Source organism: Mytilus galloprovincialis, chromosome 5 (assembly GCF_965363235.1).
Source record: "Mytilus galloprovincialis chromosome 5, xbMytGall1.hap1.1, whole genome shotgun sequence".
NCBI classification, from domain to species: domain Eukaryota; kingdom Metazoa; phylum Mollusca; class Bivalvia; order Mytilida; family Mytilidae; genus Mytilus; species Mytilus galloprovincialis.
Genome location: NC_134842.1, coordinates 16,825,455 through 16,839,255, shown reverse-complemented (window position 1 = coordinate 16,839,255; position 13,801 = coordinate 16,825,455). Strand labels below are relative to the sequence as shown.

Below are 13,801 nucleotides of genomic sequence, written 5' to 3'. Positions count from 1 at the left end.
AAACGTTATGTTGTATTATACGATGTTTTTACATATGGTAAAATATAATACTTCAAGGAAATAAGAAATATAATAACATAAATCATTGTAAGATATTCTGATTACTATAAATTCAGAAACAACTGACATATTTCATTTCTTAATATTTTTTGTATGGAGCATTTTTTTAAATTGCAATAATAAATGTGCCCATTATTTCTGAATTAACAGTAGATTGTATATTCTTCAATATAAAAATAAGATGTGGTATGATTGATAATGAGACTATTCCACCAGCTGACACCAAATGACCAGAATTTGGCTCTATATTTTCCAAGAACCTTCATTGTTTGTTTAAAGGGATAGTTGAATACATTCTAATATCTTCAGAGTTATATAATGCTAAAGTTAGAAATTTTTATTTAACTCTGCAATCAAGGCTCAAAGATTTTTATTTTTAAATCATAAAACTGTGAAACATTTCAAAAGAGAATTCAGCAAAAGAAAAAACCAATAAGGTAGACAGTGACCATTGGCAAATTGATTATCGGTTTCTGACTTGATTAACCATGTTTTTTTTGGTCAAGGCTCCTTGAATAGATGACTTTTGATATATGGTATGGGTTTTTCTCAATGCTGAAGGTCAAACAGTGACCATAATTACTTTTACCTTAAATCATTTCAGATCTGGTTGAGAATGAATTCATTGGCAATCATACCACATCTCTTTATTCTTATATAAACTGTGATAACATGGAAGCATCCTCCTAGAACTTACCTATCAAGTTATTCCATATAACACGGAAAACAAAACATGACAGCATCATCCTAGAACTTACCTATCAAGTTATTCCATATAACACAGAAAACAAAACATGACAGCATCATCCTAGAACTTACCTATCAAATTATTCCATATAACACGGAAAACAAAACATGACAGCATCATCCTAGAACTTACCTATCAAGTTATTCCAGATAACACGGAAAACAAAACATGACAGCATCATCCTAGAACTTACCTATCAAGTTGTTCCAGATAACACAGAAAACAAAACATGACAGCATCATCCTAGAACTTACCTATCAAGTTATTCCAGATAACACGGAAAACAAAACATGACAGCATCATCCTAGAACTTACCTATCAAGTTATTCCAGATAACACGGAAAACAAAACATGACAGCATCATCCTAGAACTTACCTATCAAGTTATTCCAGATAACACGGAAAACAAAACATGACAGCATCATCCTAGAACTTACCTATCAAGTTATTTCAGATAACACGGAAAACAAAACATGACAGCATCATCCTAGAACTTACCTATCAAATTGTTCCAGATAACACGGAAAACAAAACAGTTCAGGAACTCACTGATTTTCACATAATCTTCAAGTTTGAATAATCTGCCTTGTTCATACATTTCAATATCATCCAATGTTCTACAATGTATACAAAATAACAGTATAAATAATGCTCCAAAATATCACTTCTTTACACTAATTCACTATATATCCAATTCGCTATATACCTTGCTATTTACTGTAGTCTTCTCAATAAACTTTTCAATCTTGGCAATTTTACAAGCCTGGGTTGCTAGACCTGTGTTTAAGCATGAAGCCATTTATTGCTGATGTGAATTCATTTATTTTTCATGGAACAATATTATATATATGTACACAAGGACTTACAAAATAATTAAACATTCCTGATAGACAGGCCACACATACTTACATAATAAAGTGACTAGCAGCATCACAGAACACGGTCAGTAGACTAAATACTGGATGAATAGTACTGTTGGGGGCTTGACTAAGAAGCTCTAAAAAGCTCTTCAATCCACAGTTTGGTCCAAGGTCCACTAAAAACTTCCACAGAATAGGTAATAATACATCATTGTAACTTAAACCTGGAAAATAGAAATATATCTATAGTGTGTATGATGGGGTACAGGGACTTGTTTCATTAGCAAGACAGTGATCTCATTAACTTTCATCACAAGAAACCCATCTGATTGATTGATTGTTAGTTGCTTAACATCCAGTGGCAAATTGAAACCCATCTGTGATAGAATCATATTCAAAACAGTGTGGCTGTGGCCATTGATTGACGACCTTAATTATCCCATTGACTGGGACAGATTAGGTGAACGTTTGTCTGTAACGACCACTGCCCACTACTTACTTATTATAGAATTTAAACTGTGGGGTAACCAAAGGTTCTTAACGCCTTCAATAATAAAATAATTCGAAAAATTAATCAGGAATAACCTTTATGTTTTGATTTACATTATTGATATAAATAATAACATCGTGTTATTCCTGATTAATTTTTCGAATAACTTCATTTAGGTGTTGAGAACCTTTGGTGACCCCACAGTTTAAGTGTCTTTAACAAGTACATAGTGAGCAGTGGTCGTTACAGACAAACGCTCACATAATCTGTCCCAGTCAATGGGATTATCTAGGTCGTCAATCAATGGCCACAGCCACACTGTTTTGAATATGATTCTACTAAATTTGAGCAATTGGCTTATTATATTGACCTATTAAATCATAACTATAATTATGCAATTTATTTTAATATAGACAAATTGTCACGTAGTATGTACACCCTTAGCTTTAATAAAGTGTAACCTTATCTTTCAATAGGCAACTTAACTCAAAGAAACAAAGTGTAACCTTATCTTTCAATAGGCAACTTAACTCAAAGACACTAAGTGTAACCTTATCTTTCAATAGGCAACTTAACTCAAAGACACAAAGTGTAACCTTATCTTTCAATAGGCAACTTAACTCAAAGACACAAAGTGTAATCTTATCTTTCAATAGGCAACTTAACTCAAAGACACAAAGTGTAACCTTATCTTTCAATAGGCAACTAAACTCAAAGACACTAAGTGTAACCTTATCTTTCAATAGGCAACTTAAATCAAAGACACTAAGTTTATATCAATTCTGAATTATAATAGGGTGTTAATTCATCTCATATCAAGTTCACCATTAAGAATTGTGATATAAAGTGTTGACCTATCCTTTCTGATGAGTTATATAATTTATAGATTATTGATGGTTCTTCAAACAATGGGTGTTTTTCAACTACAATTTCCTTAAAGTGAGATAGCTCTGAAATGAGAAGTAGCCTTCTGTTGTTTTTTGCTCTTTGGTCGGGTTCTTGTCTCTTTGACAAATATCTCATTTCTATTCTCAAATTAATTTTTTTCTCAATATTCTATAAATCTCCAATATTTAAAAAATATTGATAGATATAAGATATAAGTATAAGTGCCAATGAGCCAACTATCCATCCAATTCACACATTTGTAAAAGGAAAACCATTTAAGGTCAACAATTTGTAAAAGGAAAACTATTATAGATAAAGGTATGGTCTTTGACACAGAACCTTGGCTCACATCTAACAGTAAGCTATATAAATATATATACAGGGCCCCAAATATGACTTGTGTAAAAAGCATTCAAAGGGGAAAACCAATGGTCTAATCTATATACAAAACTAGAAACAAGAAACACTTATGAACCACATAATCTGTGTATTGCTGTTTTCCTAGGCAACTTCAATGAGGTAATCACATGACATAGTAAATTCTCTTTCTACTCAAGTTTTAATTACACATATCACTCAAAGTCCTGTGGTATGAAAAATCATCACAGTAAAGATCAAAGCATACTTTTTGTAAATTAGGGTTAAGTGTATCTTACCTCCGAGTATATCCATCCTGAGTTGTGATAAAGTGTTGATTGTTCTCTGATACAGGACACATGGTAGACATGTAGACGTACTAACAGAACTATCTAATTTGATTTTAGATCCAGATGATTTTGTTGAAGCTTTATCTAGTGCTTTCTTAATTATATCTATAAATACATAACATCAATATGGATTATAAAATATTTCCTGCACCTTCTATGCATAAATTTTCTTGTCAATTAATCTACAATAACCTTCTTTTGAAAGGAATTGCTTTTTTTCTGTTTGTTGCAAGATCTGCATCAATATGCAAGTGAAGATACAAAAGATTATTTAAGAAAATGTAATTCTTGTTTGCTTTCTCTCTAGAAAGATTATGTTATGATATAGAGAAATAAAATGAGTTAATCATGTTTATAATTGTTCCTTTTAAATAGAAATTTCTATGACGATTTTAGATGCAATACTTTAATTCTCTAAGATAAGGATTATTTTGTTCGCACTTTACAGATTTTTTTTTATGTAAATCAAAATAATGTGAGGCTTTTATTGACTCTTTCAGCAAAAGTGTAATTAATTGAAATGCAGGGACTGCATTTTGGGAAATGCTATATATTTGTTTTCTCTTAAATATGATACATTTCCCTTTGGTATTTTTACAGATTTATATAAATTATTCAATGAAGATTAAGAATGAGGTGACCTACTTTTAGAAGGTGAAGGATTTTTACTGGCTTTCTCTGTATCTATTTCTATGTAGATTAAGAGATCAGTAAACATTAGTCTTATCATTTTCTCACTCCACAATAACTGTAACTGTTTAACTACAAATGGCATGGAGGCATGCAAACTAAAAATAGAAAACATAAGATTAAAAAGATATGTTTCATAAATTCAATTAAGTTATACGTTAACTAGTAATGGCAGTCATTGTAAAGTATATGACCTATACACAATCTTAATAAAGTTGAGAATTGAAATTGAGAATGTGTCAAAGAGACAACGACCAGAGGAAAGAGCAGAAAACAGCCAATGGCCACTAATGGGACTTCAACACATGCATTGCAATTGAAACAGTTCCAAAAGTTGATAGTAAACCACTGGCCAATGTTCAAATAGATGAACCTTGCCAATGATACATCTTTCCCCTCATCTAAACTACTGTAAATTTAGAAAAATATTGGTTGTTGAACAATGACAAAAATGCAACATCAATTCCAGCAATTTCAGGAACTGTTGTATTCAAATAATGCTGTCTTAATTTTTTTTATTTTTTTTTATTTTTGCTAAACCTATCCTGTCTTATGGATCATCAAAATAACTTTACTTTAGAAAACTGATTCATCATCCTACCTTGGATCTGTCTTCTGAGAAAACCAGCCCAGAACAGGATGCCAGTGAGTTAAACTGGATTTTTTATTCTGTACATATTTCTTACAGTTTTCCAGAAGACGAATAACAACTGTCTATAAATAGAAATGATATATCATAATTAACATTTAATCAAGCAATTGAAACAGGTATTGACTAATGAATAAATTAATTAATTTATAGTGTTTCAAATGACAAAACTGAATGATTAAAATAAAACAATTAATTATGAAAAACGGACAAGAATGGTTGATTGCTAATAATATGCTATTCATCAGAGTTTGGATTAATGGACCGTTTTAATTACAGGTGTCTCTTCCTATATGAAGGTATGTACAGATGTGCCACTGGAATGGGTTCCTTTTTTGACACATCAAATATATCAATGGGTTGCGATTTGACCAAGGTAATCTGTCAATGGGTCAATAATTTTCCTCTTTAGATTAGATTTTTGTATAAATGCTGTTTTATCATTTAAAATCAAGTCAAGATGTACAAAAAAATTATATGTGATAACTGAGGAGTATATGAATGGGTTTTGATTTTGTCATGAAACATTTTTAAGGGTCAGAAATTCACATTCTACAATATATGAATGGGCAGTGTTTTTGAAATCCCAGCTGCACATATGTACCCAAAAACCCATGTTGAGACCCCTGGTTATAGTTCAGCATTTGATTTTGTCGGGTTTTATCAATTTTTTTGAATTTCCTTTGAACTTATTTGTTAATTCTTTTTTTCCACTGGATGTTAAGCAAGCAACAATCAATCAAATTATCTTCATAATGAATGAATATCACAATTATCACAACATATTTAAATGGAAATAGCAAATTAAATAAAACTATTAAACTAATTTACTTACCATAAATTTGATTGTATTTTCAACAAGACCCTGAAAAAAATAATTATTTTTCATCATGAAATATTGAAATACTAAATAAAGCTGCATGTATTTTTAAGTAACTGCCAATGTTTGAACAACAATACTGCAATTGATTGATGTTCAACATCACCTTCAGCTATTTGATGACAGTCAGTTTTTATTGGTATAGGAAGCAAATTTGGCAGTTTGTTATTGATTATGAGTTTGACTATTCCTTTGGTATCTTTTGCCTCTCTTTTATAGTTTTTATAACAATAATGAAAATAGGAAATACTATCCTTACATCAGAGCAAATTACTCTGAGGGATATGATTGCCATTGTGTTCATTGATACATGTATTAGTATTATTTAAAAAAACAAGAATGTGTCCAAAGTACATGGATGCCCCACTCCCACTATCATTTTCCATGTTCAATGGACCGTGAAATTGGATAAAAAATATAATTAGGCATTAAAATTAGAAAGATAATATCATAGGGAACATTTGTACTAAGTTTCAAGTTGATTGGACTTCAACTTCATCAAAAACTACCTTGACCAAAAACTTTAACCTGAAACATGCACTTTCATTTTCTATGTTCAGTGGACCGTGAAATTGGGGTCAAAAGTTTAATTTGGCTTTAAAATTAGAAAGATCATATCATAAGGAACATGTGTACTAAGTTTCAAGTTGATTGGACTTCAACTTCATCAAAAACTACCTTGACCAAAAACTTTAACCTGAAGCGGGACAGACGGACGGACGAATGAACGAACGGACGCACAGACCAGAAAACATAATGCCCCTCTACTATCGTAGGTGGGGCATAAAAATCAACTGCACGTGTAAAATGCTCGAAAATGTTATTTTCGTAATCTGTATAGTTTTTCAACTTTAAAAATAGCCAATCACTGAGAGTGAGAGAAGGTATTTCACTTCGTACCTTATCACCTATTTTCCTACATGAATTCTAGGTGGAACCTTATTCCTAACTCTTTATATATTTAATTTCCTTTGGGTCAGTGGGCATGACTACTTTCCGTACACATTCCTCTGTTTAAATTGTGATCGATTTTAATATTATACGACATATATCAACAGAATGATTTATTTTTTCTCAACGTATCGTTTGACAAAAGTTACTTACTGAAGGGAGACAACTCGAAGTGATAATATGGAAGACTCCATTTTGGCTGAAGGGGTGTTCTAGTTACACCTTTACGTTGTGGACTACATTTATTTTAATTGAAATGATGCATATGATTTAAAATTATGCAACAACAATAACCCTCAAACAAAGACAGACATAGAAAGGATCTAGTGAGTTTCAAATTAATCAATGGAGTGGGGAATCCAGAGCAACCATTCAATCTGATACCCCTTCAAGTCAAGAAAACTATACGCATGTGCATAATTACCTAAACAAATCCTAGACTTGTGATTTGTTGCAAGGACGTATATTAAATGTTAATTAAAAGACCTCCATTTCTTTATGGAAGTGCAATATCAAATATCAATTTCATAACGGTGACATATAAGAAAACTCCACTTCAGTTCTTATATGACAGACATAGATTTATCGAAGGGAATTCAGAGAACTCTTGCATGTTATCAAAACTGGGGAATTCCCTCTGACTTGTTTCTAAATTTATAAAAACACTAAATATAAATACTGCTTAATTCTGATTTTCCATGTTGTTAAAAACACACATACAAGTCAAGGGAAATATTGAAACATGAAGATTATGAGTAGAACATTATAGGACAGTTGTTTAAATTCAATCCTTTTGTTTTTTGTACCATTTAAAGCAAGACAATATCAAGAATCTGAGATGTTCCTTGATGTTTAGAATAAAACAGTTGACGTGAGGGCATGGCCCTGAGTCAATGGTATAAGTCTACAGATTGCTTTCAAAGCAATCGTATCCCAAAAGTCACTATGTATGTAACAGCTAAACGTATTTCATAACCTAGAAATAGTTCCCCAAGTTGATTTTTATTTGTAAGTATATTTGGTATTTTTGTTTGTCATGTGGAAAACAACATCTTAGCACTAGTACTGCTCATTATATAAACACAAAGACTTACCTCTAATTCTACAAAACCAAGATGTACCATGTTTGCTGTAAAGGAAAAAAAACCAGAATTAACAACTTCAGACCATCAAATTACTCATAAAAAGAGTAAGCATGGCAAATTCCATTTACATATCTGTTTCAGATATAAACAAGAATGTGTCCCCATTACACGAATGCCCCACTCACACTATCATTTTCTATGTTCAGTGGACCGTGACATTAAGTTAAAAACTCTAATTTAGCATTAAAATTAGAAAGATCATATCATAGGGAACATGTGTAGTAAGTTTGAAGTCGATTGGACTTCAACTTCATCAAAAACTACCTTGACCAAAAACTTTAACCTGAAGCGGGACAGATGGACGAACGAACGATGAACGAACGGACGCACAGACCAGAAAACATAACGCCCCTCTTCTATCGTAGGTGGGGCATAAAAACACTGTGTACATTTGATAAGCAGTCAATTTATAAAAATTAAATCTACTTTTGTTTATTTTCAAAATTTACAAGTAAGCATCTCAGAGAATAAAACTGCAGTGCCTTGTTGACATGCATCTAAAAATGCTATACAAATTAGTTTGCAAATTTCCTTGCATGTTGAATAGAAGAATCAAGCTGTAAAGTTACAGACTGAAAATGACTCTCACAATTTTTTTAAGAGGACAACTCAAACAAAATACTCCATCAGAAAGATGATTCGACTATCATTTTTACATTCCTTTCAGTATATAACTTCACATATACTGTTTTTGGGTGTCAAACCTAGAGCAATCCTAATAGTTTAATAGGAAGATCCCATCTATTGCAGGTACACTGGTATCTTCTTGTACCTAAATTGAAAAATTTTCTTGCTCTATCCCATAAGCATGTATTTTATTTTTATTATATTAAAGAAGCTGAAACCAACATTTAAATTAGGTGACAGCAGCTACCCATATTAAATTTAAACAATAATTGATCCAATACAGTTACTTTTTAATTGTTGAGCATGATCTTCAAATAAATCAATAAATACCCACCCAGCAAACACAGTGCATAGTTTCCTTCTAGTGTATTGAAGATAATTCTGGTACTCTGTTCATTGGACAGCAGATCTAGGGATCTCTTAAATAGTCTGTGAGTTACCAGTAGAGTCAAACACTGAAATAATAAAGTGGAGCCAACTATTAATCAATTCTTTCACAATGTTTTGGTATACATGAAAATTATTTGTCATTAAACAAACAGCTGTCTGTTGTCTTATTAAAACTAATCAGTCAAACACTTTTCAACTTTTCAATTTTGTTCTTTTATTATGCCTTTCAAGATTAGGAGAGATTGAGCACTGACAAACATGTTAGACCCTGCCAAATTCTGAATGCACTTGTCCCCAGCCAGTATCATGTAAGCCAGTAGTTATCCATATAATTGTTATTCATTTATTGTTTACATATTAATCAGCGTGTTAGGTTTCTGGTTTCAATTGTTTCATATTTTGTCATCTCCAGGCCTCATGGTCATAAAACTTTCGAGCATGATTTTTGTGCTCAGACTCGAAAATCAACCAATCAAATTGTTGGATTTTATGTTTCAAGCATGATTTGTGTGCTCTGAGCACTGAGCAAAGTTTTATGCCTTCAAGGCCTGGGCTTTTATCGCTTTACATACAATCAAACAAACAAACATTTTATTTGTTAATCACAGCACCCGAAATTAGCAGAGTATATGTTGTTTATTAATTGCTCATTGTTGAAAGGTGTACAGTGAGCTGCAATGGTTCACATCCTTGTATTTCGGAGGATAGATGTCATACATCACAACTTTTTCACACTAACAATAATTAAATTACAACTGTGACAAAAAACTGAATATACTCAAAGTAAGATGTATGACAACAAAAACAGATATTTACCTCTTGTGACAGATTGGACACATGATGTATAACAGCAGGGACAGACATAATGTTTAATACAAACACTGTCAGTAGATTGTCTGAAAAGTTGGCTGCTATCAGTGGTCTACAAAAAAGTAAAACAATATGCACAACAGTACAAATTAACACACAGATTTAAATGCAAGAAAGTTACAAACTGAATTAAGCTTTTTTTTTACAATACTAGTAGTTCTATGCATTGTTGCAATGGTGTAATGGAGAGCATGGGCAGTCACTGATGTTTTGTTTTATAATTAGAAATAATATGTCACACCATGTTATTGTTGTTAGTTAATAAAAAAGATGGATTCCATATAAAAGATCAACATGAAATAATTATAGAACACCTTTGTCCTATTAATATACTAGGCAAACATTCTATTGTCTTTAATATAAATATCCATGATCATTGCTCATCATACAATCTTTAGTTTATATACATTCTTAAATTTACCTAAAACCAATTGAAGTACACAGCCACTCATAGTAAAACAAGCTCTTTATAGTATCATATTGGTGTTCAAGATACTATAGATAGGAACAATGTTTATGATGTTTGGTTCAAAGCAATATTTTTTTCTGTTTGTTTTCTGTTTTTCCAGCATTCTGAATCTTAAGACTATATCGTCGCTGGGCTTCTAAAATGTCGTATATGACTTTTTTGGCTAAAAATACTTTTTGACACCAATGGTCTGGGCGGGAGGAAATCTTTGTTATCACAAAATAGCATACAGTTAGACCAATCAAAATGTGTGAAATAAGACATATTACAAAATTGCCAATGTCAGTTGTTTGTAAAGTTTGCTTCCAAAATGTTGTATGAAAACTTGAAAATCGTTGTAGAATGGTTTTGGGAAAAAAGTAATTGTACATTTCTTTATTTCTGTGAAAATAATTAAGTTCTTGGATAATCCAGAAGTGTCAACGTTTTATTTCACTGCTATTTACAAAAATGTTCAAGTTCACATACGACATTTTGGAAGCATGCATTTTGTCAAAATTTTCAAAGCCTGTTTGTGAGAAATTTTTTTCTTGAAAAATTTGTAATTTACAACATTTTAGAAGCCCAGCGACGATATGATATTTTCCCTCTAATTATATAATGACTTTTGTAATTGAGTTCCTAGCAGATGACAACTTTAGGTTTATAGTTGTCTTGATTTATATGATCTACTGACCTTAAAGCTATAGTGACCATAGCTGAAAGTGAGGTCTGGTTAAAAGTTGTCTTAGTTTATATGTTTTACTGACCTTAAAGCTATAGTGACCATAGCTGAAAGTGAGGTCTGGTTAAAAGTTGTCTTAGTTTATATGTTTTACTGACCTTAAAGCTATAGTGACCATAGCTGAAAGTGAGGTCTGGTTAAAAGCACATTTGGTTCTGGAGAGACCTCTTGTTAACAAACCCTACAAAAATAATGACAATTTGAATGAAATCAAAGAATATTTCATAAAGTTCCGTTATTTGGATGAATTACTTTTAGTTGTACATGTGGCATACTCATTTCAAGTCTATGGCAAGTTTCATTTGAAAGTACTGACTGACAAAAATTACTAATTCTATCAGATTATTGTGTGTGAATCTCAAGCATAAAGGAGTTGAAACAAATTAGGTTTTGACAATGTTTACAAAAAATGTGTTTTTATATGAGATAATAGGGGAATTTAGGATAGGTTAAACACTTTTGACCTGAGACTGAATATATTGATTTGGTGCTGCCTAAGTGGTAGAGTTCTCTGGTTTTAAGATTACCCACAATAAGATACACACCTATAATGTAGGGTAGAGTTGTCTTGTCTTAAAGTTTCTAATGAAAAAAATACTGACCTGTAATATAGGGTAGAGTCCTCTCGTATTAAGGTCACCCATAATATTGTTACAGAGTTGATTTAAACCATGTGCAAGTGCTGAAAAACATTTATTTCTGATATAGAGTTGATGATGGATTGTATGAGCAAATAATTTATCATGTAGGCTAATGCAGCAAAATACCTTAAGTTTACCACCTTAAATAATGTTTTGATATATGTACAGAAAAAGAATCAATAAAGAAACAAATTGCAAGCTTTAGACAAATGTGAGTGTTGATTTCCATACATGCTCAAAGACAGAATTGAAATTTCTATTCTCTTTTCACATTCAGAAGTTTTAATCAAAAAGTCCATGCATTGTTTTTGAAAAGACAAACTCTGCTTTTACGCTAGGGCATTATATGGACCAATTTAATCTTAGTAAACCCTTTTTTCTCTTTCATGTTTAAACGGTCAAATTCAAATTTATTTATTTTTTTTATTTTATATCATGGTTCAAAAATAAAACTTAAAAGTCATATCATGCATGGAAAAATCATGTGGAATACCTAATGTAAATCTTAAGATATTAACCTGGTGTACTTTTAACTATTTTCCATGTAGAAGTACTGGTAAATACAATTAAAACTCTCAACAGTAACATCATCACACTAAAATCAACATGGTTCTCTGGCTAAAAATAGATCAATTCAGATCATGTCATGATTAACCGTACACACAGGGTGATTTTGTTAAAAAATACTCTAGTAGACCTGTGCTGTTTGATTATGATCACAGTGAAAGCTGGTGTTCTAAGGTGAGAACACTATGACATATAAGCAAGATATGTATTTCCTATATATGTAATAAATGTATACAGAAAAATATTTCAGAAAGAATCATCCTTTATCAACAGTAATCAGTAAAAAAAAATTGCCAGAAAAAAATATCTTTCACTGATTCATCTTGGCATACCCGTAGCCAGGGGGGTTGAGGGGGGTTTCGGAGGAACCCCTCCCCCTTGAAAACAAATAAGCACTGTTAATGTCAACGTTCTGTTTGAATTGTGACTTTTAAAGTCGAGTTCATGGGTCAGAATAACCTCCTCTTCGAAATTTCTGGCTACGGGCCTGCTTGGTTGCATTGTACAATACTATCCTGTCAAATATTTCAAAAATAAAGTGATGTGCTACAATTGGCAATGCACTCAACTATCAAACTACCCAATAGAGACATACCATGAGCATGAAATCAATTATAGACCACTGTATTGCCTAAAATAATGGCAAAACCAACACTGTATATCACACTTTCATAAATTTCAACGTAAATCATGAAATAAATTATATAATGACTATGATGTGATTTTGAAGAAATGTGTGAATTTTTTTTATGTATAGTTGATATTTTTGGTAATTACAGTATCTTTTTAAAGTACTATCAAGAACTATGTAGTGATACACTTTGGCTGTCCATGAAATGATCATGCATATGTCTCATAAAACAAAGTATGTGTATTCCTATAACATGGTAGTTACTCTATAACCTAGCTTCTTTAAAATACAAAATATTTGGCTGATATCTCCATCAGAAATCTAAATGCATGACATGGTCAACTATTTATTTCAAAGTGAAATTCAAATAGTGATAAATACTAATTACAAAATCATATCAATACTTATTCAATCATGAATAAATACATGCTAGCACAGTATCCATGGTAACTAAATGTATAATGACTTACCTTTAATTCTCTTAAATAACAACAGCATTTCCAGTTGATATCCTTGACTTGTTGTATCCATGACAACACAAATTCTTTCTTTAAAGCCACAGCAATATAACAGACCTGAAAAAGTTTTGTACATAAAACATATATTCTATATTGAATAGACGTATTTACACTTGTATGCAAATTTGTCCGTCATTATGTAAAATCACACAGGTTCCCGTAAACTTTGACATCATAATTTAAAATACTTGACGTCACAATTTAAAAGTGATTGTTGCTTGACCTCAAAAGGTGATTCCGAGTTGTTCTAAGGTCATTCGGAGGCAGGATACAGCTAAATACTAAAAGTGTAAATA

General features: G+C 31.6%; 1 protein-coding gene across 1 annotated transcript in view; it reads right to left on the bottom strand.

Annotated features, from left to right (window-relative positions):
• The window catches only part of LOC143075280 (ubiquitin-protein ligase E3B-like), a 59,622-nt gene that overhangs the window by 31,086 nt on the left and 14,735 nt on the right, over window positions 1–13,801 (bottom strand). Inside the window, exons 7-19 of the mRNA XM_076250654.1 lie at window positions 13,458–13,562; window positions 12,308–12,407; window positions 11,751–11,830; window positions 11,247–11,329; window positions 9,902–10,007; window positions 9,030–9,150; window positions 8,018–8,052; window positions 5,928–5,957; window positions 5,045–5,157; window positions 4,399–4,541; window positions 3,703–3,858; window positions 1,718–1,892; window positions 1,307–1,425 (exon numbers count right to left, since the gene is read on the bottom strand). Coding sequence (XP_076106769.1) covers window positions 1,307–1,425; window positions 1,718–1,892; window positions 3,703–3,858; window positions 4,399–4,541; window positions 5,045–5,157; window positions 5,928–5,957; window positions 8,018–8,052; window positions 9,030–9,150; window positions 9,902–10,007; window positions 11,247–11,329; window positions 11,751–11,830; window positions 12,308–12,407; window positions 13,458–13,562 — 1,366 coding nt within the window. The remainder of the gene's footprint in view (window positions 1–1,306; window positions 1,426–1,717; window positions 1,893–3,702; window positions 3,859–4,398; window positions 4,542–5,044; window positions 5,158–5,927; window positions 5,958–8,017; window positions 8,053–9,029; window positions 9,151–9,901; window positions 10,008–11,246; window positions 11,330–11,750; window positions 11,831–12,307; window positions 12,408–13,457; window positions 13,563–13,801) is intronic.